The following is a 27,791-nucleotide window of genomic DNA, read 5'->3' as shown; positions in this document are numbered from 1 at the left end:
GGCCCGGGGGCGGGCGGGAGGCTGGGAGGAGGAGGAGGAGGAGGAGGAGGAGGAGAAAGAGGAGGGAAGAGGAGGAGGAGGAGGGAAGAAGAGGCGGCAGCAGCAGCAGCAGCAGCATGGCGGCCGGGCGCGAGCGGCTGAGCGCGCCGCCGCCGCCTCCTCCTTCGCCGCCTCCATCTCCTGCCGCTCCCGAGCCGGAGCCCGCGGCCCCGCTGCCCAAATAGCCGCCCTGCCCCGGGTCCTGCCCCGCCCGGACAGCGCCCGGCCATGGAGCTCGCCAAGCCGGCCTTCCCCGCGCTGCCGCAGGCCAAAGAGGACTCTGAGGTGAGCGGTAGCTCCCGTCCCGGCCCCCCGCACACGCCCGGCCCCCCGCACACGCCCGGCCCGCGGCCCCGCCGGGGCTTCCCCTCACAGCCCTGCGGTGCCTCCCGCGCCCCTTCCCGCGGGGTTCCCGCTGGGATCCATCGCAGGCCGCGGGTCCGTGTCCCGCCCTGTGCTGGTGACACCCCCTGCGACCACGGACCGCATCCTCCCTCCCCGGTCGCTGCTGGGCTCTGCTCCCTCCATCGCCCTCGCAGACGCCCGGCCCTCCGGTATCTCCCGTCTCTGGTGCCTCCGGCCTGGAAGCCTCCCACTATCCCAGCTTGCTCCAAGCCCTGTCCAACATGGCCTTGAGCGCTTCCAGGGTTGGGGCAGCCACAGCTTCTCTGGGCGATCTTGCCGCCCTCACATTTAGGGAACGGAGCACCTCCCGCTTCATCTCCTTTGGCTTTTTGCCCACCCGCAGCAGCCCCCACTCTTTTTTTGTATCCCCTTTTCTGCGCTCAGTGTGTCACAGGCTGTGTTATCCGCCCTTTCGCTCCCCCTGCGTGTCCCTCTGCCTTTGTAAGGCCAGCAGCCGTGTCCCTGTGCCGCTGGCTGCCCCTGTGCGAGCAGCCCCAGCAGGGAGTACCTTCGTGTGCCTTCCGAGCACTTCCACCTCTCCGCTCCTCCAGAAACAATCCGGCGCTCGGGTGACTCCATCGGGGAGGTATTTTCACGGTGTTCCAGAGCCAGGACTTCCCTGCGGACGAGGACAGGTGGCAATGTGTGCTCAGACGGAGCCGTGCGGTGTCACAGGAGCCGGGTCAGCGCGGTGTCTGATTTCTGAACTTGGCTGAACTCCCCGGCGCTGACCCTGGGCGCTGCTGATTCCTTTTTGTGTGTCACAAACAGCCGCGAGTGTCCCCCCCTTTGGTGGCCTCAAATATTTAATGCGAAATGTCACAGCCTGCGTGAGGGAAGCTGAGAGTGTCTGAGCTCTTCAGGCGTCTATAGATTGTCATGCATTTCTAAGCATCAGCATTTATTTCTGTTTGAACAGCATTGCTCAATGCTGTTATGGTGGTAAATTACCCGAAAAATGGGAGTGACTCTTTTTGTTGTTTTTGTTGTCAGGATTTAATACCCCCATCATTTCAGAGCTCTGGAGGTGTTAGAAGTCATTTAGTTGTTCTCACAAAGTTATAATCACTTGGTATCTCAACACAAATCATCTACCACCCTGTGAGGTTTATAATTTGTTTGTTTTAAAATATCTTTTCTTTCTGGGGAAACCAATTGTGTTATCCACAGTTTTGTCTGAGAATGGTTAACTAAATTAGCCTGGGTGGCTTTTCATCTAAAATGGCTAAGGAGGAATGTGGGGTTAAAGTAAAAATAAAAACAGAGCTCGCTGCCAGTCTAACAACTCTTAACTGATGAAAACTGAGATTATGATACAGTGTCTTTCAGAGTAGCTTTTACTTTTGGCTTTTTTTGTGATCTGTTCTAAATAATGTGATGTGTAGCGTGTTAGAACTTCACATAGTGGGGATTTTCAAGAACTGATTCTAAAAACTGTAAGAATTCCTTTCAGCATACTACTGTTGTGTCTGACTTGATCTAAATACAAGATCATGTAAATAAATTCCAAGCTCTGAATACCAGATAATAAATAGTTGAAGTATGTGGAGGAAGCAGAAAAGCGAAAGCCAGTGGTGAATGTTAAAGGTAAATTGTTAAAAGCAAAGTGTGAGAGACTTAAGCCCAATCCTTAAGACAGTGCTTTGGAGAAGCAGACTGGGGAAACTAAAGTCATTCTGCCCACAAAATGCAGATTTTCCTGGAAAGCAGAAGATCATCTCTTGTCCATTGCAGCAGGGAGGCTCTTTAATGAGGAGTGATCCCTAATATTTCAGGAAGCTGATGATGGGTGGTTTAATGCTGGCTTGGCAGATTTTTTTTTCAAAATGCTGGGAATGGGAGGAGGGAGAACTTGGGGAATCCCTGGCTGACTTCCTGCTGCTCAAAAGTGCAGCTTTGCCTCTTCTTTAACTCAATCCAGCTGCCACCCCCAGCTCCCTTCTCCCAGCTGACACTCGTAGCCATGTGACAGCTTTATTAATAATAATAATAATTAAAAATAAAGCCACATCACTGGTTGGCTGCACAGCAGCACATTCCTTCCTGGCACATGCAAAAGTGTTGAGGGGAGAGAGCAGCCTGGATTGACTGGGGCAGGCTGCAGGGATGTGCTCTGGATAAATAGGTCACTTTTCCAGCCTGGATGTTGTTTGCCCTGTCCCTAATCCATATAGTGGTGTTAGGGATTGCTGGATTTTTAAACCTCTTGGCTGTTGGTACTTTTGGGAGCTTGGGAAATGCCGGAAAACCTGGAACTCATCATTCTGGCAAAGCTTTGCTGGTTTATACCGGGAATGTCTGTGAACTGTGTGTCCTTTTATAAGCTGGTGATAGTGAAAATCTCTGTTTTATGAGTAATAGTGATTATATGTGATGTGGAACCATTTCTAAGCTTAGGTATTTATGGTTTTTTTCCTAAAATCAGCACATTTTCCAAGGTCAGGCCTCAAACTTTCTTGAATTTGAGAAGTTCTGTGTTACTGGGGGGAAAAATATGGCTAAAAACCCAGTAAAAAGGGGCAGGTTAATAACAATTAGTACATGTTGGCTTATTAGTACTGAGACATCTTAGTACTTCTGGAAAGAAGGTCAGTAAGGACTGGAATAATTGAAGGAATTTAATAGAAATTATTTTCCCATTAAATTTTAAGCAAAAAAAGAACTAGGATATATATAATGAGAGTGCAACAATAATTACCAGTTTATTTCTTTGTTAAAGCATATTTGCTTGCAGTCAGGCTGAGCAAGCCAAGTGTTCATGATGTATTTAGAATTTTTTTAGGACTCTCCATGGGTTTTGTAATTAAATTAGCAGCGTATTGACTAAGCAGACATATTTGCCTTTTTATTATGCATAAAAGCTGAGTTCTTTTTAGCACATGGGGATTTTTTTTCAAAAAAGAAATTTACATTTTTGACAGCTATATTTAGTCTGAAATGCTAATGTATTTCTGACTGCTTTTTTTAACTATGAAGTGATGCAGTCTGTCTAAAGGTGGAACAAATCTATCAAACTTTTTTTACTCTCACTTTTGATAGGAAACACAAATAACCCCCTTAAAACACAGCTTTTCCCTTCCTCTGCAGACTCTTTAAAATAAGTAGGAAGCCTGTATCATTAGAATTCTTTTACCTGCCCACGTAATAGAGCCCAAAAAATGGAGAACAAACGCTGTGTTGTGCTGGGAAATGTAAATCAGGTGACAGATTTTGATCACAACTCTGTGGGATACTATCAGACTGCTTTGCATAAATCAGAAAAGTGCTCTGTGGCAGCTGAAGTTGAGCAGTCTGTCAGTCCTGATTAACTTGTGCTTCCCATCCAGGGAAAGCCTGGTGGGATCCACACAGGCCCAGCGGAGCAGTTTGTAGAATTTGGGAATTAAGGTGTGTTTGGGGATTTTTATCTACATGAGGATTGTCTCAGTATAGCCCAACTCATGAACTGACAAAAGGAGGGGTGTGAAAAAGGCCATTCTTGTACTGTTATAACCAGTTCTGATAATCCATATGAGTGTGGCACTCCTGGCACTTGGCTCTGTGCTTCCTGTAAGCTGAAGGATTCTGCCTCCCCTGCTTTATTTCCAATTTTATTGGAATACAATTATATGATAAGAGTTTTTATCAGTGCTGCTGATCCTGTGTGCTGACGGTGTTTAATGAGGTGTCTTTAGGACCAGTGTTAGAGAGTGGGGCAAATAAGAATTGTTCTGTTTCTGCTTTCCATTTCTACTTTTCCTTTAGTTTTACCTTTTATCCTTTCCTGTGGCTTGTGTTTCTCTCTGCTAAAATAACCTTTCTTTCCCTGTTGTCCACTTCTTCCTTCCTCCGTGTGCTCTGTCGTTCCCACCTGCTATTACTGCTCTTCTCTACCTTCCTGCTTTTGTATTCCTTTGTATTTTCAATAGCAAAAATGTCTCTGGTGAGGCCTTCCCATTGTCTCAGTGCTCTTGACAAATACACAGAATTCCCTGTAAAACTGGTTCCATCCCTGTATCGTTTCCTGAGTATGGTGGCCATGGGATGAAAGAGCTGTGCAGGGGTGGGAATGTCACCTCACCCTTTCTCCAGCCTCTTTCACCAGCCCTCAGCCACTTTTGGGGTAGCAGCACTGTCCAAACCTTTCCTAAGCTTGTTAGTGCCATGCCCATGCCTTGAGGGGACAAAAGGATTTGGTCTAATTTTGTAAATTTAATAGACTTGCACCAGGATTTCTGTGTGGGGAAAAATATATTTAAGCCACACTGGTCGGGCAGTTGCACTAAATGATAGCTATAGGTCCCTTCCAGCTGAAATAATTCTATTTGTATAAAAACCCCCATATTTTTAATGTAACTGTCCAAGAGCACAAAGCATGACAAACTGAAGATACAACCTTTCACTTCATTCCTGTTTGTAGCTAATTTTGAGGCTCTTAAGTACCATGTTTCACGGTGATAGATGTGACAGGTTTCAGTGATACTCAAATGTTTTCCTTGAATATTCTTTCAGTACCTCATTTAGTTTGTCTGCTTTCTTATTAAAAGATGGCAACCGAGCGTGCTCTGCTACTGCTTTGCTATTTCAAGTTTTCTTCTGCAGTTGTTCCATTTTACAAATTGATTTAGATTTTTGTGTGGGTCTTTAATGATAACATCCCTCTCCTCCACTTGGTTGGGCTGTATAAAATACGTAAAATGCTTTCAAACCCAAGGTGTGATCTCATTTCATCGTGTAAATGACACTTAGGGCTGCCTGGGAATTAAGCATAAAGCCTTTGTGTTGAGGTCATTGTTGTGGGATCAGGACCCAGCCCCAGTCCAAGCTGCAGCCTGGGCAGGGGGGTGACAGTGCTGCTGGCAGTGGATGTAATCCTGCCCTCTGAGTGCTCTCATACAACACTGTCAGGCTGTAATTTTAATTTCCTGTGCAGTGCTTAAAGGCAGAGCCAGGAGATCTCTTGGCCAGAGCAGGTGCAGGAGCTGGAGCAGGTCAGAGCAGGTCAGAGCCGGTGGCTGGTGCTGCCGTAACAGTTTCTGCTGCTCCAGCTTCCCAACTTGTGGGAGAACCTTGTAGCAGGTTTGGAGGAGAGACTTGGAGTGTTACAGCCTCACTAGACAGGGAAGCAGCTCCAGGCAAGCGGGTTCTGACAGCCCTGGGTTTTTGAGGTGCACAATCCATCATGTGGGAGTCCTGCTGTGATGAATTGTGATGGGAAGAGAAATCTGTGTGGAGAGGAAAGCGATGCTGTAAATCAACAGCGAAGGAGCTGTCTGGGAGTTGGGAAAGGGTTGGACACCTGGAGTGGTCAGGGAGGTTTTACTGGGAGCTGTGGGCAGCTTTTCCAAAGGATTTGAGTGATGGTCTGGGAAAACAGGAGGAGTCAGTGCAGGGGTGGGTGATGCTGAGCAGGTGAGAGGCAGCAGTGAAATCTGGAAAAGACTTCCTGATGTCTGATTCCTGAACTACTGATTTGATTTCTTTTCCTGGTGGTTTTTTCAGCACCTCTGAGAGAGCTTCTCCCTTCACCTGGGCCAGCCTGTGGTTTACAGGCTTTACTAATTATAAGGCAGCAGGAGTTTAACCATCATAACTGGGACTGCCTTTCAGCCAGAGCTGAGCTTTGACAAAGACTGGGGATGTCCCTTTTATGTGTGAAAATCAGATGGGTCTGCAGGCTTCAGCTCTCAGTGAGGGACCAGTTAAGCCATGTCACGTGGATCCATTTCAGGACATTCCTTCTGGAGAGGCATATGCAGGTTGGGTGCTGTGTTTAAAAACCACACTCTCTGCTTTGGTACAGAGGCTCAATGTCAGGGCTGCTAAACTAATTTAAAAAAATCATAATATTTTTTTTTTTTTTTTTAGATTAAGTTCTAGCCAAGGTCACTCTTACAGAAAAAAGCCCACATGTCACTTTTTGCCCTTAAACTGTTCTAAGGAAGAACAAAATAAGGCAAAATATGGACAAAATTACCCAAAGTGTTGGCAGAGCTGCTCTTGGTGTAGTTTGGATATTGGATACCAAGAAGCTCTTTGTAGTGTGGACAAGTCTTACCTATTAATTCATAGCTTCCATCTATTTCAGCTGGAGATGGGCTGGGGATGGGGAAGGGAGGGATTTGGAATGTGCTTTATTCCCCCTTCTGCTTGTTTAGGGAGATCTGTCAGAGGGGAGTGGCTCATCTTTAAAACTTTGGTGGTTTGGAGGTTATTTTTTGCACTTCCATCTCTTTAGTGTCTTGCAAATACTGATGTGTGAGACTTCCAGTGAGTTGTCGCTTGTTCTGGAGAACCTCCCAAATCCTTGGCAGCAAGGAATGCTGTTCTTCCCTCCACCTCTGGCATCACCCTTTGTTTTCTTAGCAAAATTCTTGCATTTGGTCTGATCAAAAGAGAAGCTTTCCGTTGTTATTTGTCTGCTGGGTGCTCCAGACAGTGTGGAAAACGTGGCTGATGAATGAATTCCTTAAATGGAACCTGTGCTGGGGTTCAGGCTCCATTAATAAATAGGGTTTTTTACATAACTTTGCATAACATTTGAATAATCTGGCATTGTTGGTTTGAAAAGCCTTGAAGGGCTGTCAGCAATCACCAAAATCACTCTTTCAGTAGTTTGTGTACTCATCTCAGATTAAATGTTTTCCTTAAACACTGTCTTTCAGAGAGTTATTTTGCAGACTAAATCCCATTGGAAACTGTATCTTTTTTGCTTCTTGAAGGGCATTTGAAGACCAATGTCTGGGGCCTGTGGTGACATTTTTTTCTTGTTCAGAACATCTGTGCTGTCTTCTGGGATTTGATTCCCTTTGGACTTGCATTGCTCAATTCTTACCCAGTTTACAGCTGTTGGGACTAAAAAATTCCTGCCTCTGATGCATTTGAAAGGAATATTTGCAATGTGGTGTTGAGCCAAAATAGTGATGAATTTGTGTTTTCATTGTGCTCCAGATTAAGACTTTTAAAATTCTACAAACAGAGTAATAAACCCACTGAAGTGCTTGTATATTCCTGGAGTGCAGCTTAAGCTTTTCAGAGTTTATTGCTCTTAGGGTTGGTTTTAAACTTGGACAAACCTGGGGGTTTCTGGCCTTTGGAGGAGTGAATGATGCTTTTGTGTACAGAGCAAGCCAGCAGGGTTGTGCTGAACCCTCTCAGGTCAGCCTTCAAAGGATACAGTTCTGTAAATACCATCTTTTTGTCACAGCATTTCTCCTTTCAACTTCAGGAGTTTATTATTCCAGCTGGAACATGCAGAAGTAATTCAGCTACGTGTGTGTCTTCTGCAAAGCCCATTTCAGTGCATTTTATTTCCCTGTTTGTGCTGCCACTTCAGGTGGTATCCAAAGGATTGTCTGGAGTGGCTTAATGTTTGTTTGCTTTCTTTTCTGGAATAACTTCCCTGGTACTAAAATCCTTCCTAATTCCCCTACCAAGAGCTGGAAAATCTTCCCTGTGCACTGTGGGGGTGTCTGAGGGAAGCACAGGATTTTTATTGTGTCAGTAAAAAGAGGTTTAATGTGAAATTACTGCTACTGGGACAAGTGTAGGTGCTCAGGTGGACAGTGCTGCAGTTTCCTGCTGTACTCCAGACCTCTCCTCCCAGCTGGAATATTTAAAGTTTAACTTCCCCATACTTTTGAGGACATCAGAACACGGGAAGTTTTTTCTTAGCTGCTGGTGTGTGTGTGTGAATCAAACAACAGAGTTATGTAAATAAATGGATGCAGTCTATTGGATATATTTGACTAGTCCCTTTTTTTAATTTTTTTTTTTACCTCCAGATGGTAACTGGGATCTCAGCTCCAACTCCTTCATGTGTGAGGGTCAAGGAATGAGTAAGAGCCTGTTAATAGAGGCCAGTGGGAGTTGTAGGGAAGGAAAGACAGGAATAGTCTCTGCCTGAGCAGTTTTCTGTTCAGCTTTGGCAGAGCTGCAGGATGGAGCAAAGGATGGAAATGTTGATCCTGGCATTTGCTCTGGGCAGTTGTGGTGGTAAATGGACAGCTGGGAATGGGAGGTGAACCTTCCCAGTCCTGAGGGTCTGGGATTCTGTGGCAGGGGGTGTTGGGCTGTAAATGACCAGCAGGATCGTGGACACAAGTGTTTATTTCCAGTGTGAGGAGCCTTCCCAGTTTACTGTAGGATGGGGAATAGTGGAGACTCGCTGTAATGGCTTGCTGTGGTCGTGGAGAGCACAGATTTCTGGAACTGTTCAAGCTGAATCGGGAATATTCACAGTCAAAGTTCATGAGGTGAGGCAGTGTGGATTTTAAGGGAGTTACCTGCTCCACTTGTTATCTTCTGTTTTTTCAGTGGCTGCAGAAATGCACCAGCCAAAGGAATTCTTTCCCTTCTCTGACTAGTACAGGATGTTCTAAAGCTGTTTTCCTTTCTCTTTTTCCCCTCCTCACTTCAGAGGGAAGTTTCTAAGCAGAAAGCTGAGGTGTGGATGTACAGCTGATAAGGGTCTTTTCCAGCCTTAAGGATTCTTTGTAGAATATCTGAGGTTTCTTCACATTAACTTTCCAAATAGTGTTCCTTGCACTTGGGTGGTGCTGGCATCTGTGTGGAAAGGTAGCAGGGACGTGCCTGGTGTGCAGCAGGGAGCTTGTACAGAGCTTAGAGGGTGGTTGTTCTCTATAAAATGCACGTACAGATCTCTGCCTGAATGTTTTTCTCTGTTGTATATATAATTATTTTTAATTTTTATGGTTTTTTTAAGGATTGGACCTATCCCATGAGGAGAGAGATGCAGGTAGGACACTTTTATTTACTGTTTGAGGCAAAACCCACGGAGCATTTAATGAGGAGAAAAAAGAGCAGGTATCAAAATCAGTCTTTACCTGTAAAGTGTCAGGCAGCACCATGGCTGACAGAATTAATTAGTTAATTAAGGTGAGGATTTGCCAGCTTGGAATACAGGTGTGTTTGCATCTCTGCTGTGCTAAAACAGCAATCCCCCAAATATTACATTTTTGTCTTTCTGAATGTTTTTAAATGATCACTAAAAATGTATCAGAGCTTTGCCTTCTGCCTTAAACTTGGGAGTGTTTTCCAGCAGGATGGACAATTGAAATTTTCCTACCATGGTGTCACTCAAATCTTTGCTCAAGATAAGATCTACACACCTGCATATTTTTATTGTGGGGAGATAAATGGTTAAAAACTGGTATTTTCCCACTGCTAGGCCAAAGCTAGGGAATTTCCCTGTGTGCATCTCTTTCCATGAGAGCAATTTGGAGTTAATTACAAGACAGGATTATAAACCAAGTTAAGAGTTCCCTTCACTTGATCTGGGGCTGGGTGAGGTGCAGGAATCAACCTGGAACTCAGTCCAAATCAAGCACTTTGTTCCTGGTCCAAAACAAGATCTCCTGCACCAAGATCATGTTTCTTTTATCCTGCCAAACCATTTTTTTTCCCCTTGTCCTGCTATAAATGACATTGATTACACATCTCAGTCATGTGTAAATTATTAAATTATTTGTGTCCATGGCTGTGGTCTGAGGTGAGTGAAATGTGGTATTTCAAATCATTTTGAGTTGGTATTAAATGTCTGTTTTTCTTCTGCCTCCTAGGAAATCTTACCTGGGTTATTTTTAGGCCCATATTCTTCAGCTATGAAAAGCAAGGTATGATTTTCAGAATATTCTCTCATAGGGAGGCTTTGCTGTGGTGATTTGATTTGTTACTGTGGAGATCTGCTCGAGTGTATCTATAGAGGTGTAAATTTGGTTGCAGTTCTGAACTGGAACGTGAAAAATGCCAGAGTGGAAGGAATATGTGGTGCATTTGTGGGATGGTCTGAGCTATTTGTATTAAAATTGAGTTTTAAATATAATTTTTCTTAGAAAATTTAAACCATTTGAGAGACTTTAGCAATTCTTATTTCCTTTGCTGAAGGGTTGCAATACAAAAAGAGCTGGCAACTCGCACACAGACGTTAAAACAAGGAAAATTAAATCTACAATAAAGTCAAACACTGCTAAGGCACAGCTTAGCTCTGCAAATTTGCCTCATGGTTTAAAGGATCTTATTTTCATGGTCTGTTTCTAGCAAGAATCCAATGCTGGCTGAAAATTCCTCCCTCTTGGAGGCACTTGCAATTTCAGGCAAAGTGAAAGGTGGGCAGAGACAAACAAATTTATTGAATGCCTTCCTTTTTTGTCATTGTTAGGAATTTTTTCTTTTTGAAATATGGCATTTTCATACTCTGAATTCTAGAAAACCAGCTCAGATTTTCCTTGATAAAGCCCTAGTTTGTATCTAAGTATAGCTTTGCTTTTTATTACTGTGTAATAGATGAATCTGCAATTTAAAAAAGGATTTTTTCTCTTTCTCCACAGCTACCTATACTCCAGAAACATGGAATAACCCATGTAATATGCATACGGCAAAACATTGAAGCAAATTTTATTAAACCAAACTTCCAACAGTTATTTAGGTGAGAAATGATCAAGATTCTTTTGTGTCTGTGTTCTTTCCAAATATTTTCACGCTCTCAGAACTGTTTGAAAAATGTGCTGAGGTGCAGAAAGACTTTAAATCCAAACCACGAATTTTATTCATCCTGAACTCTGGGTGAATCTGCAGATTTGAATCATCCATAGTTTGCAGTAACTGTCTTCAGTGGTAGGTGATTCCTGAGAGGGGAAATCTGTCAGGAGATGTTGGAGGAGATTCCTCACTCCCTTCCTCACAGATTGAAGTTGTGGAGTTTAGAGCAGGAATTGAAGCCAGGGGGTTGTGCTGGGTTCCTCCTGCAGCTGTGAGTGCAGTGGAGGAGTTGTAGCAGCTCTGTGTGTCCCAGTAGTAGCAACTCAGTGGTGTTGTGTACTCACAGGAACTGTTTTCATTGCAGGTATTTAGTCTTGGATATTGCAGATAATCCAGTGGAGAATATAATCCGATTTTTCCCTATGGTGAGTGTGTGGGTTGGGAATGGAGTTGCCCAGGAGTTTTCTGAACTAACAGATACCAGTTTCACATTTGGGATACTCAGCCTGAGGCATCTGGAAGTGCTACCAGCTCTTGACCTTATTATTGATACTTTAATAAGTGTAGTTAACTCCTTTTTATAAGTATGGAAACAGGTGGAGTTGTAAGAGCTGCTTCTTGTAATGGTATCAAAAAAAAAAAAAAAAGAAATAAAATTTAAAAAGGCTGGCACAAAACAGAGAGATTTGGTCATGGGGGAATTTTGGGGACCTTGACCTGGGGGAAATTTCTGTTTGAGCCCAAGAGTATTTACGTTTCTTGTATCAAATTCTAAACCAAATTCAAAATAGTAAGTTAGTTTCACAGTGTCTTAAAACATGTTTACAGAAGAGGAATTAAAAAGTAACTTGTAAATTAAACAGTGCCCATTACTAGGACAAACCCTTGGTTTGAGCTGTGGGTTTGTATCTTTAGTTTAGTTTAGTTTGCAGCTGAGCCAAAGCATTTTGTTCCTTCTTCCACCAAAAAACCCAGTGGTGCCTTCACACTGTATTTGCACTGACAGTTCTAGGAATAGTTTAAAGTACAAAAGAAATACAAATGTCCAGTTGGAGTGAGGTTTAAGTCTGCATAAAGGTGCTTTATTGTCACTGTAAATAAAGACTGATAGAAAAATTATACCCAATTTAGGTGGTACTGCCACTTGCATTTAAAATAATCTGAAAGTTTGAGACTTACAATTTTTTATTTTCTTTTCAGACTAAAGAATTTATTGATGGAAGTTTACAAAGTGGAGGTAAAACTCTATTAACTTTTCCTTCATTTATTAAAGTGTTGTTAAAACTTTAAAACTAACTTGGGGTATGTATTAGAAGCTCTTAAATATCAGCTTCTCTTAAATTTGGGGGTTTCTTATGCTTGATTTGAGCTATATTAGACAAATTCAGAGCAAAGTGTTCTTTTGCCTCAAACTGGAAAATGAACCTCTGGGGGTTTGGGGTTTTTTCACTTGAAACACAACTGTGCATGAAATTTTCTGTGTTCTGTGCATGAAATTTTCTTGTCCCCTCTCTAATGTAGGACCTGAAATCTGCACTGTGGTGATTCTGGCACTCAGAATCCTCCCTGGAGCAGGAATCCCAGTTCCTGTATCCCAGTGGACAGAGTGTAGTCAGAAATTCAGGCTGAAGGAAGACAACACCTGTTTTTCTTGGATGTGCCTTGCTGCTGCCCAGTTCTTTGAAATGTGGTTTTTCCTTGTTATGGAGAATTTTATTCAATTTATACAAATATGGTTGATTTGTTTTTTTTTTTTTTTTCCCCTTCTCAGGAAAAGTTCTTGTCCATGGAAACGCAGGGATTTCTAGAAGGTAGGAAATAATCCATCCTGATATAAATATTTTTAAACAATTGAAATCTAATTTACTAATTTTTATTTGGTTTTTTTTTTCCAGTGCTGCCTTAGTTATTGCATACATAATGGAAACATTTGGGGTGAAGTACAGGTAAGAAGAGGTATTCAGGTTTTAATTGATGTGGTGTGAGGTGAATAATGATTTTGGAGGGAACAGAAACAGTTGTGTTTTCACTCAGTCTCAGCAGGTAACAACTGCCTTACCTAAGGCTTTACCAGGGGCTGATTATTCCATTTCACTTCACTGCAGGTGTGTTTACATCCTTTTTTTTAAGAATTAGGCACCTGCTGCTGAGAGAAGCAAGGCACCAGCCTCCATCCATGGATAAAACCGTGGGAGAGGCCCTGGGGGCTGTTCCAAGCCTGTATTGAACTGGAAAGGGAGCTGAGCACTGGGGTGGGCAAACAGAATTGTACAGCTGCTGCTTCCTGCTTTGGGCAAGCAATTCCAGTTGTGCAGACCAGTTCTGGTCAGAGTTTAGGGGTTCTGTAGTTTTGAAAAACTGATAATCTAAAGGAGGACTCCATTTTTCACTGAGGTGTTTTCTCCTTCTCTTTTTAAGGGATGCATTTACTTATGTCCAAGAAAGAAGATTCTGTATTAATCCTAATGCTGGATTTGTCCATCAACTTCAGGTGACTTTTTTTATTCCTGATCAGAACTGAAAAGCCATTTAATGACTCATCTTCCTGCCAAACAGACATTTCTACTTAGACTGAACATATACTACACAAATACCCTTCAAGGAAATGTCAGGAGCTGTAGTGAAGCTTTGGGAGGAAGATGAGTGGGCACCTCTCTTCCTTCCACCTAAGCTTTGGACAAAGCAAATCCAGGAATGGAGGAGAAATAAAAATTTCTGGTTTGTGCAGTGATTCAGAGGCTCTGAAATGTCTTGGTTGGTGCTGAGGGAGCTGCAAAGGGAATGTTGTTTGTTCCTTAAAGCCATTTCTTTAGTCATCCTTGAACTTCTCTTTTCCTCTGACTTCCCGATGGTTTTTTGTCATTCACGTCAAAGCAACAAAGAATTCTCCTCCTCCCAAATCTGTGCCTTACTATGAGATGCTCTCTGAATTGATCCTGCTCATCCTCACAAAGCTTTATGCCAAAGTAATTGCAATAAACATTTTTGGACCTTTCCAGGAATATGAAGCCATCTATCTAGCAAAATTAACCATCCAGATGATGTCACCTCTGCAGCTGGAGAGATCCCTCTCAGTCCCACCTGGCAGCACAGGTGAGAAGCTTCTCCTGCTGGGGGGTGCGAGGTGAATTTTACACTCCCCACATAAACCTTTAGCAGCAGAATCCCAAACTCTTGGGAAGGGGGATTGCTTTTGGTGTGCAAGCTGAGTTTAAACTTCAGTGTGAAGTGCTTAAATATCCTGGTTTCCTGTGGCTGAAGTTGCCTCTTGCCTCCTGCAGGAAGTTTGAAGCGGATGCACGAGGAGGATGAAGACCTCGGCACCATGCAGGTGGCAGCAGCACAGAATGGGTGATGGCTGAGGACAAGCACTGGTTGTAGTGAGAATTCCTGCTGAGAAAGGTGAAGAAAACTAGGGAAAACAAAACAAGAATTAATGCAAAACAACGAACACACATAGCTTCTTTTCAATTACATGTTGCTTTCAGGTGTAAATCTGCCTCTGCAACACACTAAGCATCATTTTTAAGATGTTGGACTTCTTGAATGAATAGATGGCACTGATTGTTTTACTCCTTTTTTACACTTTACAGTTTTATTCTAAACCAAGATTTTTGGACTTGCAAAGAGGTATTATTGCAATAATGCACTTTTCATACTTGAAATTTCTTTATTTGTATGATATAAAGTTATTACTTTAAACAAAATGCAAGCGGGGGGGATTTGTTTATAAAGTTATTTGTGTAATTTATAACAAGAGACTTTAGTAAAGAAAAAGTTTGCTAAAATTCACCTTGTTCTCAGTATATATTATGGCAGAAATGTGCTTTAGAAACATAAACATAAAGGTTAATTCAAGTTGAACAATCTAGAACAGTGCATCCTCAAACTGGCTTTCAAGGACTAGTTGCTGTTGCAAGGCAGCAGTTGCATCATCTGGGGTAAAAGTTGGATTTGTCTTTGAAAACTGAGGCCCAGAGCACTGTCCATAATGGGATCAGGACTTAAAGGATTCACCTCAGGTCTTGTAAAACATGAGACTCAGCTGAGGAAACACTTCTTGGTGCTTTAAGGTTTTCAGATTGGGAATTCCCAGGGTGCTTTGTGCAGCTGTAACTCTCCTGTCTCAGCAGCACAGAGGTTGTGCAAGCACAGTCCTGGTTCTGCATCTGCTTTATTTCCCAATGTTTGTTGTGTAAAAGCCAGGAATGGAATGATGGCTCCTTGGGAGCACTGTGGTCACTGAGCAAAGCTGGTGGAAAAACTTGTGTATTTTGGGGATCTGAGCTTGGTAACCAGACTGTGTTTTACCAGGGAAAAAATGGCCTCAGGATTTGGGGATCAGAGCATCCAGCTGTCCCCCTGCACTTGGATACACTCTGTGTGGATGGCCACTTGTCCTGTGTCCCCTCAGAAGGGCCAGCCTGTGCTGGGGGGGTCCCTGAGAGCAGAGCTCTGGGAAGTTGAAGGCAGGTATCCGAACAGGGCAGCTGTTCAGTGAGGATCTCTTTTGCCTGGCCTTGCATCTCCTGGGAAGGTCTGGGGAGGGATGATCCCTCTGGAGCATGTGGAGCTCTTGGCCTCTGTCAGGGCCCGTGCAGGGAGTCAGAACCTGGTTTGGAAATCCATGTCTGGGCTAGAGCTGCTCTGGAACAGATGGGGGTGATAGCTGAGGAGGAAACCTTCAGGGAGTCAGGGCTGGTACTTGAGCCAGGACACAGGGTGAGGGGGTGAGGCTTTCCAGGGCTTTCCAGCCTCATAACCTCTGCTCCCATGGAATGTGAAGGCCCTGGAGTGCTGAACCAGGATTCAGCAGCACATTCCTGTTCCTACTGATAGCCTCAGCCACCTACAACAGTGATGGAACAGTAGAATTCCTTCAGGGGGAAAAAAATCTGCAATAACTAGTGTGATGCTTTAGTTAGGAACTTTTCAGCTGGAAAAAAGGAAGTGATTTATCTCCTGGAGAACTGCATTGTGTCAGTGTCCAGCTGCCTGGCTCGGGGGGCAGTGCTGGTTTTGCAGTTGTAGAGGGTTTGTTCCTGCTCTGGGGCTGTTGGGAAATGAATTCCCGGCCGTTGCAGCACGAGGTTCCCACATGGCAGCAGTGGGGCTGTGCCTGGCCCTGCACAGCTCCCAGGCACTGCCAGCCACGAGCTTCTGCTGGAACTGGGCTGGGAAGCATCAAATCCCTTCCTATTTCAGGTCCCTGGGGAAGGGGAGGGATGAAACACAGATGGAAGGCACTGATTCATCTCTCCAGTCCATGTCTGGGGTCCTGGGAACACTCACTTACTACTGACAAGCTCCATGACTAAGGATTTTTCATCAATCTAGTTTTTTTCATGGCCTTACCCCCTCCTGGTGCCTTTTACAGTCATTCTGGTCTGTCTGCCTGGCAGATCCTAAGGGATTCTGAGATTTAATTTTCCTCAGATCTATTACTAAGCCGCCTATTTAAAACTTCCTGTGTCTGTCTCCTGGAGTTTCACTGCCAGTAGGTGTTTCAATACTTGGTTTTGGGGGGTTGAGCTAAAGGCAGGAATTGGAAGCAGGGTCCCTCACTGTGGACCTGAAAGAGAAGTAGAGGGTGAACTATTATTTTTTATTTTCCCTGGTTCAAACACAAATCTTTGGGAAGCCACAGCTCTGCATCAAGCTGCTGAAGTTCCCTTTCCCAGCTTAGGGGAAGCAGAGTGAAGGAGATGGACATCTCTTCCTCAGGGTGGGAAAGCTGTTAGCCAAAAAGTTAAAAGCCTGGGGAGGAGGTAAAATTCAACCTCTGGAGAAACTGGTAAAGCTGTTGGGGCTGGTTTCTGACAAAAAAACCCAAGTGTTCCAGGTCAGGTTGGACAGGGCTTGGAGCAACCTGGGATGGTGGAAGTAGCCCTGGCCATGGCAGGGGGTGGAATGAGATGGGCTTTAAGGTCCCTTCCAACCCAAACCATTCTGGGATTCTCCAGGATTAATCAACTGTGTGTCCAAATACTACTATTTTGAGATATATATATATATTTTTAATATATTTTTGTGCTATATTAAAAAAAATATATAGGTATAGCTATATATAATTATATGTATAAAACTATGTAAAACATGCCTCTGTGGTCCAGGGAAGAGCTTCCCAGGGAGAAGACATTTATGAAAAGTTTGGTGTTTGTTTCAAGGAGGTCATGGTTGATTTTATATACTATATATATATATATATATATATATATATATATATAGTCTCTCTGTGTATGTGTATATAAAAAAATATGTATACATTATAAATGTCATATATAGATTTAATATATACATAAAATACATATACAGATTTTATATATACATACACAATATACATATGTGTATATAAAAATAGATCTAAAATACAAACATAAATAATACATATAAGGCCCCTTGCTTTTTCCTCTTCAGCCCGGTGGACTGTGGATAAATTTCAGGGCTGCTGCAGTTGCTGTTCCCTCCCCCTGGGGCTGTGCAGTGCTGGCACTTGTGGCATTGTCCCTGTGCCAGTTTCAAACACCCCCCTGTGACTGTGGTGTCCCGGGGGCACACCTGACCCCACAGTGGCACCTCCAAGTCCCCAGCCTGGGCACTCGCAGCTCTCCAGCTGCTGTGTTGCCAGAGGGGTGGGAATGTCACCTCTGGGGTGAACAAAGAGCCCTTCAGCGCTGCTGTGAGGGGGCTGTGCCCGGCAGGGCCATTGTGATGCAGCCACAGCTCCCAGCTCTCAACCCCATTCATCTGTTTTACAATGATCTGAGCCGGGCCACAGCACCTGCTCCTCTCTCTGATCTTCTCATTAACTCTTAATGAGGGCCTGGGGCTGTTTAGGTGGTGTAGATACCATGGAATTCAAATAATCCACTTTAAGTCAGTGGAAATTCCAAATTAATTAAAACTCTGGAAGGCAAGAAAATCCACCTCAGTCACTTGGGCCAGCAGAAAGCAGGACCTGCTTTACAGAATTAGTCAGGGCTCAAGCCATGCAGATGCTCTCAGAGGAGCACATCTGCTTTCTCTTGGGAGAGAAATCCACATGGAATTGCTGGAAGTGTTCTTTTCAGCCTAGAGAAGGGGAACAGGTACCTGCAGCAGGTGCTGCTGCTCAACAAGTACATCCTCACTCCATGAGAAACACAGATACAGGTGGCAGTCATTTATTCAGCTTAAACAAAGATATTCCTTAAAAAAATAATCAATAAATAAACCAGACATCACCAAGGAGACACTGTATGGAGTGGAGAACCCTCAGGAAGATCAAGCAGAGCCCCCAGCACTGTAGAGTCGCTCTCCAGAGCACAAAGCAGGACAGTGTGGAAGGCCTGGCTGCCCACAAACAACCCCGGCTGGGTATAATGCCCTATTCATGGATGTGGGATTTGTCACTCCCCACACAAAACACCACTGTTGGCAACAGGGCTTTGGACGTTATTTGCTTGCCACCCCTGGCAAAAGTGCTAAAATCATTCATCCAGTCTTACAGCAAGAGGGAAGCTCCACAGCAGCAACACTCCCTTGGGAGCAGAAAGGGGAATTTCTCTCCTGCTTTGCTGTGCTGTAAATCCCTGCTGGCAAAAGCAGAGCCCACCTGGCCCTCTGGAGTTCCAGTGACTGGGCCAGGTGTGTTCAGTGAATCCCAGAATGGTTTGGCTTGGAAGGGACCTTAATCTCAGTCCAACAGGGACACCTCCCACCATCCCAGGTTGCTCCAAGCCCTGTCCAGCCTGGCCTGGAACACTTAGAGGGATCCAGGGGCCTCCCCACCCTCCCAGGGAACAATTCCTTCCCAATATCCCATCTATCCCTGCCCTCTGGCAGTGGGAAGCCATTCCCCCTTGTCCTGGCACTATCTGCCCCTATGAAAGTCCCTCTCCCTCCTTTTTAGGTACTGGAAGTGGCTCTAAGCCTTCTCAGGGCTGAACACCCCCAGCTCTCTCAGGTGAAGCTCAATCTTCCAATCCCAATCCCATTCCCATTGATAGCTAGCCAGAACCCCACTATGGATGGGGTACATTCCTTCAGACATTGCAGTTTCCCAGTTACCTCTGCCCTGTTGCAAACCACGTTTGGGGTTTTTATGTCAGAAAAAAGTAATTATCCTGAAAACCAAGTTATCAGCTAAAGTGCAGGAGCCCTGCAGTGAGAAGCACATCCATTTTTAGACTGGGAATTCAGCACAGCCTGTAAGGATTCTCCCCAACCTGCACCAACAGTAACAAATCCAGTCTTGGAAAACAGTGCCTATAAAACTTCTGATGTACCACCAGCATTTCCATGAGGTGTCATGGAAAAAAACAGAACAAAGGCCTGTTCTGTGTCACTAATTCTGCATAGGAGAAGCCTCATCCCTTACCCAGCTACGTCATTCTTCCATCAGCACAGCCAACAGGACAGTCCCAGGGGCTGTCCTTTGGCTACTAAGAAGCACAAACCTTTAGAAAAATACAAGGCAAGAAAAAATTTGAGATAAAAATATATACCTTTGGTTAAAAACCATCCCTTTAACGAGTTCTTTGTAACTCAGCTAGAACAAAAAAGCTTCACCTCGACTCAGCAGTAGTAAAAATTAGTTCTAAACTTATTTTCTAACCCAGAGGACCCTTTCTAAAACCTCAGTTATTTTTTTTTTCCCCCCAAGATTTACACATTTGATGTTCATTACTTATAGGGACTGTTATATTTGCAGCAATAAACTATATAAATTTTCCACGGAGAGAATGTTTGTAGCACAAGCTCCTCCACCAACAGTCTTTCCAAAAAAAAACCCAAAAAACCCAAAAACACCTAGAAGTTGTTAATTAAAGAACCGTTGAAACATGTAGTTTTCTTCAGATACCAAATAGCCAAACTTCTTGTAGAAATCCACATTTTTGGGCAGACACTCGAGCGTGATTTTGTAACAGTTCAGTCTCTTACTTAGCAAGGTGAGGGTGGACGTTAATCTGGAAAAGACAAAAAAAATCAGCAGTTAAATGCTGGGCCAGTGAGTATTTAATTAGTTAAATTATCACAGCCACAACACTGAGGGCTGACAGCACTCTCTGTGTTTTCCTGCACATCATTTTATTCCCAGCTGGTGATCCCTGCTGGCTCAATTCTCCCCAGGTGCTTGGCAGGAAGGTGGAAGGTGTAAGGGTTTGGTGCCCACCCGCTGCTGCATGGCAAAGGTGGGGAATACTCACAGTTTTCCAAGCTGCTTCCCTCTGCACTCCCCGCTGACCACCACATCTTCTATCCTGCCTCTCTGAAAACACAGGCAAGTGTCTGTTAGCCTTGGAATTGCCCTTCCAGCTCCCTGTTTTCACAGCCTGGCTGGCACTCCCAGCACGGAGATCCTCAGCCATCTGCTCCCTCAGAACCACATGTGACTCCTTCAAAAGCTCACTGGGACAATGGGACAGACCTCCAAATGATCTTTTTCCTTAGGAAAAGCCAAAGCTTCCTTTTACTATTAGCTTGGCACTCAAGGATGTGATACATTTTTTAAATGCAGAAAATGTTTGATTTTTTTAAACATGTATTTTTAAAATGTTTAAGGTTGGAAAAGCCCTCTGAGACCATCAAGCCCAACCCTTCCCCAGCACTGCCAAGGCCACCACTGCCCCATGTCCCCAAGTGCCACATCCACACGGCTTTTAAATTCCTCAGGGATGGGGACTCCACCACTGCCCTGGGCAGCCTGTACAGGGCTGGACAACCCTTTCCATGAGGAATTTTTTCCCAATATCCAACCTAAACCTCCCCTGGTACAACTTGAGGTTGTCACCACACAGTAACACCATAAAACCAACATGCCCAGAGTCAGGGACAGGATCTTTCCCTCCCTTCCCAGCTGCAGGATTTACCTTGGCACAGGAGTGAGTGAATTTATGTTCTATAACCAGCGTTGCCGTGGCAACGATCTGCCCCAGGTTTGTGTCCTCCACCACGGTAACGTAGTAATCTCCAGACCTCTTCATGTGCTCAAAGGTTTCTGTGGGAGCAGGCACAGAGTGGAACAGGCAATTCAGGCTCACATTAAATTTCAGTGAAGTCTGATGCTTGCAGCAGCCTCTGACTGCAAATCACTGTGGGATCACAGGGAAGATGCGCCCAAGACCCCAGAAAATGAAAGCCCCGGGGTCAGACTAACCCAGGAAAAAGCAGGAATTACACAAAAGCCTTTTCCTTATCTGCCCAGAGAACCCTCCTTGCTGAGCATCTCTGCACACAGGCACTACCACATAGAATCATGGAATGGTTTGGGTTGGGAGGAACCTTAAAGCCCATCCCATTCCACCCCCTGCCATGGGCAGGGACACCTTCCCCTATCCCAGGCTGCTCCAAGCCCTGTCCAACCTGGCCTTGGACACTTGCAGGGATCCAGGGGCAGCCCCAGCTTCTCTGGGCACCTTGTGCCAGGGCCTGCCCACCCTCACAGGGAAGAATGTCATGGAAAGAGTTGTCCAGCCCTGGCACAGCTGCCCAGGGCAGTGGTGGGAGTCCCCATCCCTGGAGGGATTTAAAAGCTGTGTGGATGTGGCACTTGGGGACATGGATCAGTGGTGGATTTGGCTTAGATCCTGTGATTCCCTGAATCCCTGGGCTGCTTCCCCCCTGCCTGTCCAGTCCAGGAGTGGGATCTAAAGGGGACTTAAAGTAGGCTCCAAGAAAGCTGGAGAGGGACTTTGGACAAGGGCCTGGAGGGACAGCACCAGGGGCAATGGCTTCCCACTGCCAGAGGGCAGGGTTAGATGGGATGTTGGGAAGGAATTCTTCCCTGAGAGGGAGATGAGGGGCTGGCTCAGGCTGTCCAGGGAAGCTGTGGCTGCCTCGTCCTTGGGAGTGTTCCAGGCCAGCATGGACAGGGCTTGGAGCAATCCAAATAATCCATCCTACCAGGTATCTAAAGCTCAGTCTAAAAACCAGTTTCACAATTTAGGCCTGTCCCAGCCAAGCAGCCCCTGGGGATAGCTGCAAGTGGATCCAAAGGCTGAGTGCCAAGGCTGCCTCAGGGGAGCTGAACTAATCACTCCCTCTGGCATCAGGCAGTCGGGAGCCTCACACCCAAGCAGATTTGCTGTCAGCATCAGTATCCTCTGATTCCCTGCAAGCTCTATGGAAATGCCAAGGAATAATGATGTACTCACTGATGAACTGCTCCGGGCTCGCAACTCCGGTTTCCGTCAGCTGACCCAGAACCTTAAAAAAGCCTGGTAGGAAAGGAGGGGGGGAAACAACTCTCAGTGAGGGACAGACACACAATCAGCTCCAAGCAGCACAGAACAACCCAATGCAGCTGTTTGGAAAGGGACCATCCCCATGGCACCAGCCCACCACAATGGGATTGAGCAATGTTGAAGGATTGGCTAAAGCTCGAGTAGGCCTGAAATAATGAATCCAAAACAACCTTTGTATCTAAATTCCAGAAGGAGAATTCATGCACCAAGATGCTTGTTCACGCTGCTGTGGTATTAAAGGGAACAGTATGAACAACCGTGCTCCCTCTCCAAAACCATGGTGAATGGGAAGTTGTGGAGTATTTGGAAGAGTCTACTTGAATTTTAGGATTTAAACAGTAAACCAAATTTTTAGGGTCACCCAATACAGCACCAATCCATGGTGCCAATGATGCCATGAAGATTTTTGCCCTTTCCTTTATACCCCTGTTATACCTTTTTACAACTTCTGTATTCCTAGTGCTTTTTTGCCTACATTCTTGGACTTGTTTGTTAAGCTAAGAGACAAAACATTTTAGAAGCTTCATAGCTGGGGATCAGTGTGCCCCAGAGCCCAAGGTCCTCTCCAGAACACATTCTGTAAACCAAGATAGAACCATCCAGGGGAGAGTTCCTTGGGGAGGGGGGCTCACTTGAGCCTCTCATTGGGGAACCTTTGATAGATCTGCTAATTAGTAACACCTCTAATGTGATACCCGATGTTGGGGGGGGAGAGAGAGGTGTGGAGACAGAAGACTAAGACAGAGATAGACTCGGTGGGGTACATCTCGATGCTTATGACCTGGACGTGTACACCTAAGGATCCTTAAAATAAATACCAAGGTAAAATCCCTTTTCCCCTTCTAACCGTGTGTGACTCCTGATTTTAAGACCAGGAAAAGGCATCACCAAGTGCTCACATTCAGGGATGTGGTCACAACCCCAAGAACTCAAGAAGCATTTGGACAAGGCACAAGGTGGGATTGTTGGGGTGTCCTGTGCAGGTTCAGGAGCTGGACTCAATGATCCATGTGGGTCCCTTCCAACTCAGAATGTTCTGTAATTCCATCACTGATAAAAACAACCCAAATCAGGGAAAAGGAGCAATCCCAATCTACTGAGGGCTCATGCAGAAATACATGTCATCAACTCAGTCTCCAACTGCCATTTCTGGTGATGATAAATCAGGATTCTACCTCGATTTAAATCAGCTGTGCAAAGTGGTCTCAGGACCAGCCCATCCCCTGGATCCAGCGGAGAAATAGCAGGAGAAAAGGTCGTGGTGTTCTCGCTCCAGTCAAGTTCCTGCAGGATTCTGGGGTCAAACATGGGCGTGTCGTCGGGCATCACGGTGGCCACGGGCATCATGGCTGCAGCCGGAGATCTGGAACGGAACGACACGGGTAAGGCATGGTTCCATCTCTACATGAGTTGTTTCCCCTGGCTGTAGCACACTGTGGGGTTTTCCTCAGGGATTTCACAAAAGGTGAACAAACTGTTGTTCAGTTTATCTGAAGCTGCTCAGCCTTCACCTGCTGAGGCCGCTGGGTTAACAGAGCGTGTGCACCCGGACACGGCGCACGGCAGCCAGAGGCAGCACACGGAGCTTGGTGTTTATCTTGGAAAAATCCAGCCTGATAAGGCTTTGAGGAGGGTATTTAACCTTTACAGCCCGCTGGAAAGGAAAGCATCACTCTCAAGAAACCTCCCAACAACCTGTCTGAACGTCATTTGCACTCCTGTTCAATTTAAAGCCTGCAGTGGGAATAATGCACTTTTTTCCAACCAGTCCCATCCCATAAATACTTAATCTCTGAGGCACAAGACACCACATCCCACAGCAGATGATGCCACAGCTACGGCCCAAACTGCCTCTCCTGGGCTGTCCTGTTTGCTCTGTGTGTTTGCAGAGCCCAGCTGCCAAGCACAGCTCCACAGTGTCCATTAACAGGGAAAACACCAGTGCCAAGGTGACAGTGAGACACCTGTTAATGATTAAAGAGATTGGGGAACTGGGGGTTATTCTGGATGACAGCAAGCAAAGGGATGTATTTGCCTTATTGCATTCAAGGCCAGGCTGGACAGGGCTTGGAGCAACCTGGAAGGTGTCCCTGTGGAATGAGATGGGCTTTAAGGTCCCTTCCAACCTGAAATTCTTTGATAAAGGAAAATAATTCTTACTCTGTCCCCTGTGGAATACCTGGTCAGAGTTCTGGTATGAGCAGAGCTCATGAAAACTTCTAATTTCTTTATAAATCTTCAGATTACCTTAGCTGCACCATGAATGATACAGCAGTCACACACCAGTGGTCAGGCCAAATAAACAGCAGGAACAAAAAAAGTGTTTGGGATGACACTTTTTAAAACACGACACCCCAGGGCCCAGAGAAAGAACAGAACAGAATGTGAAGCATCACAGCATAATGAGCCTCAAAAGTGAAAGTGGCTCCAGAAACCCAACTGAAATTCCTTAAAATAAAAAAAAAAACAAACAAAAAAAACCCCACAAAATCTTTTTTTATGCCACCTGCTGGTACACACTGGCCTTTAAATCCCAGTTCTCATCCTAATTTTGCATATAAAAGAAATTTGCTGTTACAGCAATTAAACAGCAACACAAACTGTCATCCCGAGTGAATTTTCAAAATGAAACAGCGGGAAAGATGAATTGCAAAGAGAAACATTTCTACACATTTCTCTGTTCCTACAGCTCAACTATTCCAATGTCACTTTTCCTCTGTCCCCCAGAATTCCCGAGTGTCCATATCAACATTCAAACAGTGTCTGTACAGAATAAAGCAAACCTCATGAACTCCAGCTCCGGGGTACAGCACACCTAGCTCCCACGAACAGCACAGGGAGGAAATAGGAGCTTCGATGCTCTTTGAGCAATGAGTAACCAACTAAGAGTCATTTTCCCAACTACTTCCGGCACAGCTGGAGCAGGATGGAGTTCAAAGCTACACTCATTTTCTGGAGGCAGGAATATGACTTAGGATAATGCCAATTGAAAATTAAAAAAAAAAAGGATTAAAGGAGAAGAGTTCTGGCCTGTGGGTCGTGCTGGTGCACAGCTCAAGTTTCCCTGGAGCATCCCGGGATCCCCACGTGTGTTGGGAGCAGGGTATGCCCAGGGATCCCCTGAGCTGAGCTGCCATCCCGGGGGACACCCTCAAAGCCCCGGGAGGGTGCTTCTCCAGACCTCTGCCAGCTCCCCACCTCTGGGGTACGGGGTAACAGCGCCCAGCTCTGCCCTTGGACGCTCCCCACAGCTTTCCTGAGCCGGAGCAGCCCCTTGGGGCAGAACCCCCCGCACAGCCCAGCCCTCGAGGGGGTCTCCCCACCTCACACACGGCCCCTTGAGGGGATCCCCTCAAACCCTCACCTCACATGCAGCCTTTTGGGGGAGTCCCCTCACGCCCTCCACTCACACACAGCCCCTCGGGGGGGTCTCCACACCTCACAGACAGAACCTCGGGGGGGGGGTCCCACACCCCCTCACCCCACACACGGTCTCTCGGAGGGTCCCCACAGCTCAACTCAGCTGAAGCTGCTCCTCGGGGGTGGGAGCTTTCCCCAAACCGACCTCTCAGAGAGGTGCCCTCACCTCATACAACGCCTATTGAGGGCACCCCCTCACTTCATCCGCAGCCCCTCGGTGGGGGGGGGAGGAGGGGGGCATCCTGTTGCCCCACACACAGACCTTCGGGGCGGTCCCATCATCCCCCCCCACACACACACGCAGCCGCTCGATGGGGTCCCCACAGCGCCCCTGAGCTGAAGCAGCCCCTCGGGGGTGGGAGCCCCTCCCCAAACCGAGCCCTCAGAGGGGTCCCCTCCCGCAGCCCCTCAGGGCCCCCCGCCGCACTCACCCGCGCGCGCCGGCCCCGCCGCACGCGCCGCACGGACGTGGCAGGGTGGGCGGGGCCATGCCGGGCCGGCGCGCGCGCATGCCCTCCCGCGCCCCCTCAGCCAATCGCAGCCAACCGCCGCCGACCGCAGCCAATCGCCGCCGACCTCCGCCCCTCGGCCACGCCCCCTCGCGGCCTTTGGGGCCCGCCCCGCCCCCTCGCGCGGGTTGGGTGGGGGCGGGCCGGACACGCCCCCCCCGAGAGGCCGCGCCCCTCCCGCCGTGTCCCGCCTCAGGGCCTCGCCAAGGTGGCGGGGCCTGACGTGTGGCGGGGGTGGGCCGTGCTCCGGCTCGGCGTTCCCGCCGCCCTTCCCGCCGCCTGAAGGGGTTTTCCCCTTCACAGAAGTCCCAGTGGGCTTGGCGAGGGGAAGGGTTAGGGCAGCGAGGCACGACAGATCTCAGCTCCCACACACACACCCCCCACCTCAGGGCCACCGAGGCTGAGGTGTTTGCCGGGTGTGAAATCATTGAATCGCGGAATTCCAGACTGGGTTGAGTGGGAAAGGACCTTAAAGATTATCTCGTTCCAGCTCCTGCCATGAACAGGGGCACCTTCCACTGTCCCAGGTTGCTCCAAGCCCCATCCAACCTGGCCTTGGACACTTCCAGGGATCCAGGGGCAGCCTCAGCTTCTCTGGGCACCCTGTGCCTCCCCACCCTCACAGAGAAGAATTCCTTCATATTATCCCATCTAACCCTGCCTTCTTCCAGTTCAAAGCCATTGCCCCTTGTCCTGTCACTCCAGGCCCTCACTTTGGTAATTTTTATCTCAGTGGGATTGTTGTTGGAGGCTCCCATTGCTCTGCTTGGACAAGACTTGTGCTGGGACGAGCCTTGTTCAGCCTCCAAGGCTGACAGATGTCATGAGTGAGGGTTTTAATTCCTTTTCAATAAAAAACCCCAACTTTGAGATCATCTCAAGAGACAGTTTTATGAATAGCTGAGGTCAGGGCATGCATGTTGCCTGGAGCAGGAGAACTGGTGAACACAATAATTAACACAAAACACTTCTGAGACATGACTGTTATTTTACCATCAGAATGAATCATCCTGTAACCGTGGAAACAATCAACATTCCTTATTTTTGACTTCTTCAGGCCCAGAGTGACCAGATGACACACACTGACCTCCCTCGGTCCAGGCACACCCTAAATCTGGGGGCGAAGCTCCCGGATTGCAGCCAGATGAACCACTGCAATATTTAACCTTTTCTTGCAAAGGAAATGCACAAACTGGGCCTGAGTTTCCCCATCCTATCCCTTCTCTTAAGTTTTGAGGGATTCAGAGGACTGGGAATGTCCCATCCATGCTAAAAAATGAATATTATATTGTGCTGCTTTGCCTGGTTGGACGGGGAAGCTGTGAGTGTGGACACATTTCCACTCCGTGAAAAACGACAGGCAGAGGTTTAGCTTAACTCCCACCACGATGCCTTTTCCTTGATGGAAAGATTTTACAGATTTGAGGTAGATTTCACATTTTCGTGTAAGTAAGTGTGGAGAGTCAATGCTTTTTAAAACCAGAATCGTGCCATAACAAGGCCATGACCACATGGGGTCAGCCCAGCTTTCCCCGTTGATGCTCAGAGCAGAGGTCCTGGATCTGCAGTGGGAATGCAGCAACTTTTGGACAATCCTTATCCAGGTGCATCCTCCCAGCTCCCCACAATCCAGTCGCTGTGTAGGGACATCCTGCCCCAGAAGGTGCATCTGGTCTGTGGGGTTTAACAGCTGAGCAGTGCTGTCCTCTGTGTG

General features: G+C 46.4%; 2 protein-coding genes across 3 annotated transcripts; one reads left to right on the top strand and one right to left on the bottom strand.

Moving 5' to 3' along the window:
- The first annotated feature begins 69 nt into the window (after positions 1-69).
- On the top strand, positions 70-17,068 carry STYX (serine/threonine/tyrosine interacting protein). Its single transcript, XM_069018628.1, has 11 exons — positions 70-324; positions 9,149-9,181; positions 10,005-10,058; positions 10,773-10,870; positions 11,288-11,348; positions 12,124-12,160; positions 12,695-12,734; positions 12,819-12,869; positions 13,342-13,414; positions 13,923-14,016; positions 14,205-17,068. The coding sequence occupies exons 1-11, from the start codon at positions 268-270 to the stop codon at positions 14,276-14,278; spliced, it is 672 nt and encodes a 223-aa protein (XP_068874729.1). The 5' UTR covers positions 70-267; the 3' UTR covers positions 14,279-17,068.
- Positions 17,069-18,070: 1,002 nt separating this feature from the next.
- GNPNAT1 (glucosamine-phosphate N-acetyltransferase 1) lies at positions 18,071-26,082 on the bottom strand. 2 transcript variants are annotated; one of them, XM_069018625.1, is made up of 6 exons: positions 26,000-26,082; positions 23,324-23,511; positions 22,059-22,121; positions 20,775-20,902; positions 20,112-20,173; positions 18,071-19,871 (listed from the first exon to the last, which is right to left on the bottom strand). In XM_069018625.1, the coding sequence occupies exons 1-6, from the start codon at positions 26,077-26,079 to the stop codon at positions 19,724-19,726; spliced, it is 669 nt and encodes a 222-aa protein (XP_068874726.1). In that variant the 5' UTR covers positions 26,080-26,082; the 3' UTR covers positions 18,071-19,723. The 2 variants fall into 2 exon arrangements, with proteins under 2 accessions (XP_068874726.1, XP_068874728.1); XM_069018627.1 differs by lacking the exon at positions 26,000-26,082 and adding an exon at positions 24,932-25,933.
- Between the last annotated feature and the right edge of the window lie 1,709 nt (positions 26,083-27,791).

The sequence above is a fragment of the Aphelocoma coerulescens genome, chromosome 5 (genome assembly GCF_041296385.1).
Source record: "Aphelocoma coerulescens isolate FSJ_1873_10779 chromosome 5, UR_Acoe_1.0, whole genome shotgun sequence".
Lineage (NCBI taxonomy): Eukaryota > Metazoa > Chordata > Aves > Passeriformes > Corvidae > Aphelocoma > Aphelocoma coerulescens.
Note: the sequence above shows the minus strand (reverse complement) of the source record. Positions and strands in the feature narration are given on the sequence as shown.

Coding starts and splice junctions, on each gene's coding strand:
- STYX (XM_069018628.1), top strand. CDS start 268: ATGGAGCTCGCCAAGCCGGCCTTCCCCGCGCTGCCGCAGGCCAAAGAG. Junction 10,871..11,287: donor AACTTCCAACAGTTATTTAG/GTGAGAAATGAT, acceptor TTTTCATTGCAG/GTATTTAGTCTTGGATATTG. Junction 11,349..12,123: donor TAATCCGATTTTTCCCTATG/GTGAGTGTGTGG, acceptor TTTTCTTTTCAG/ACTAAAGAATTTATTGATGG.
- GNPNAT1 (XM_069018625.1), bottom strand. CDS start 26,079: ATGCGCGCGCGCCGGCCCGGCATGGCCCCGCCCACCCTGCCACGTCCG. Junction 22,122..23,323: donor CACAGCTGATTTAAATCGAG/GTAGAATCCTGA, acceptor CTTTCCTACCAG/GCTTTTTTAAGGTTCTGGGT. Junction 20,903..22,058: donor GAGCCCGGAGCAGTTCATCA/GTGAGTACATCA, acceptor CTGCTCCCACAG/AAACCTTTGAGCACATGAAG.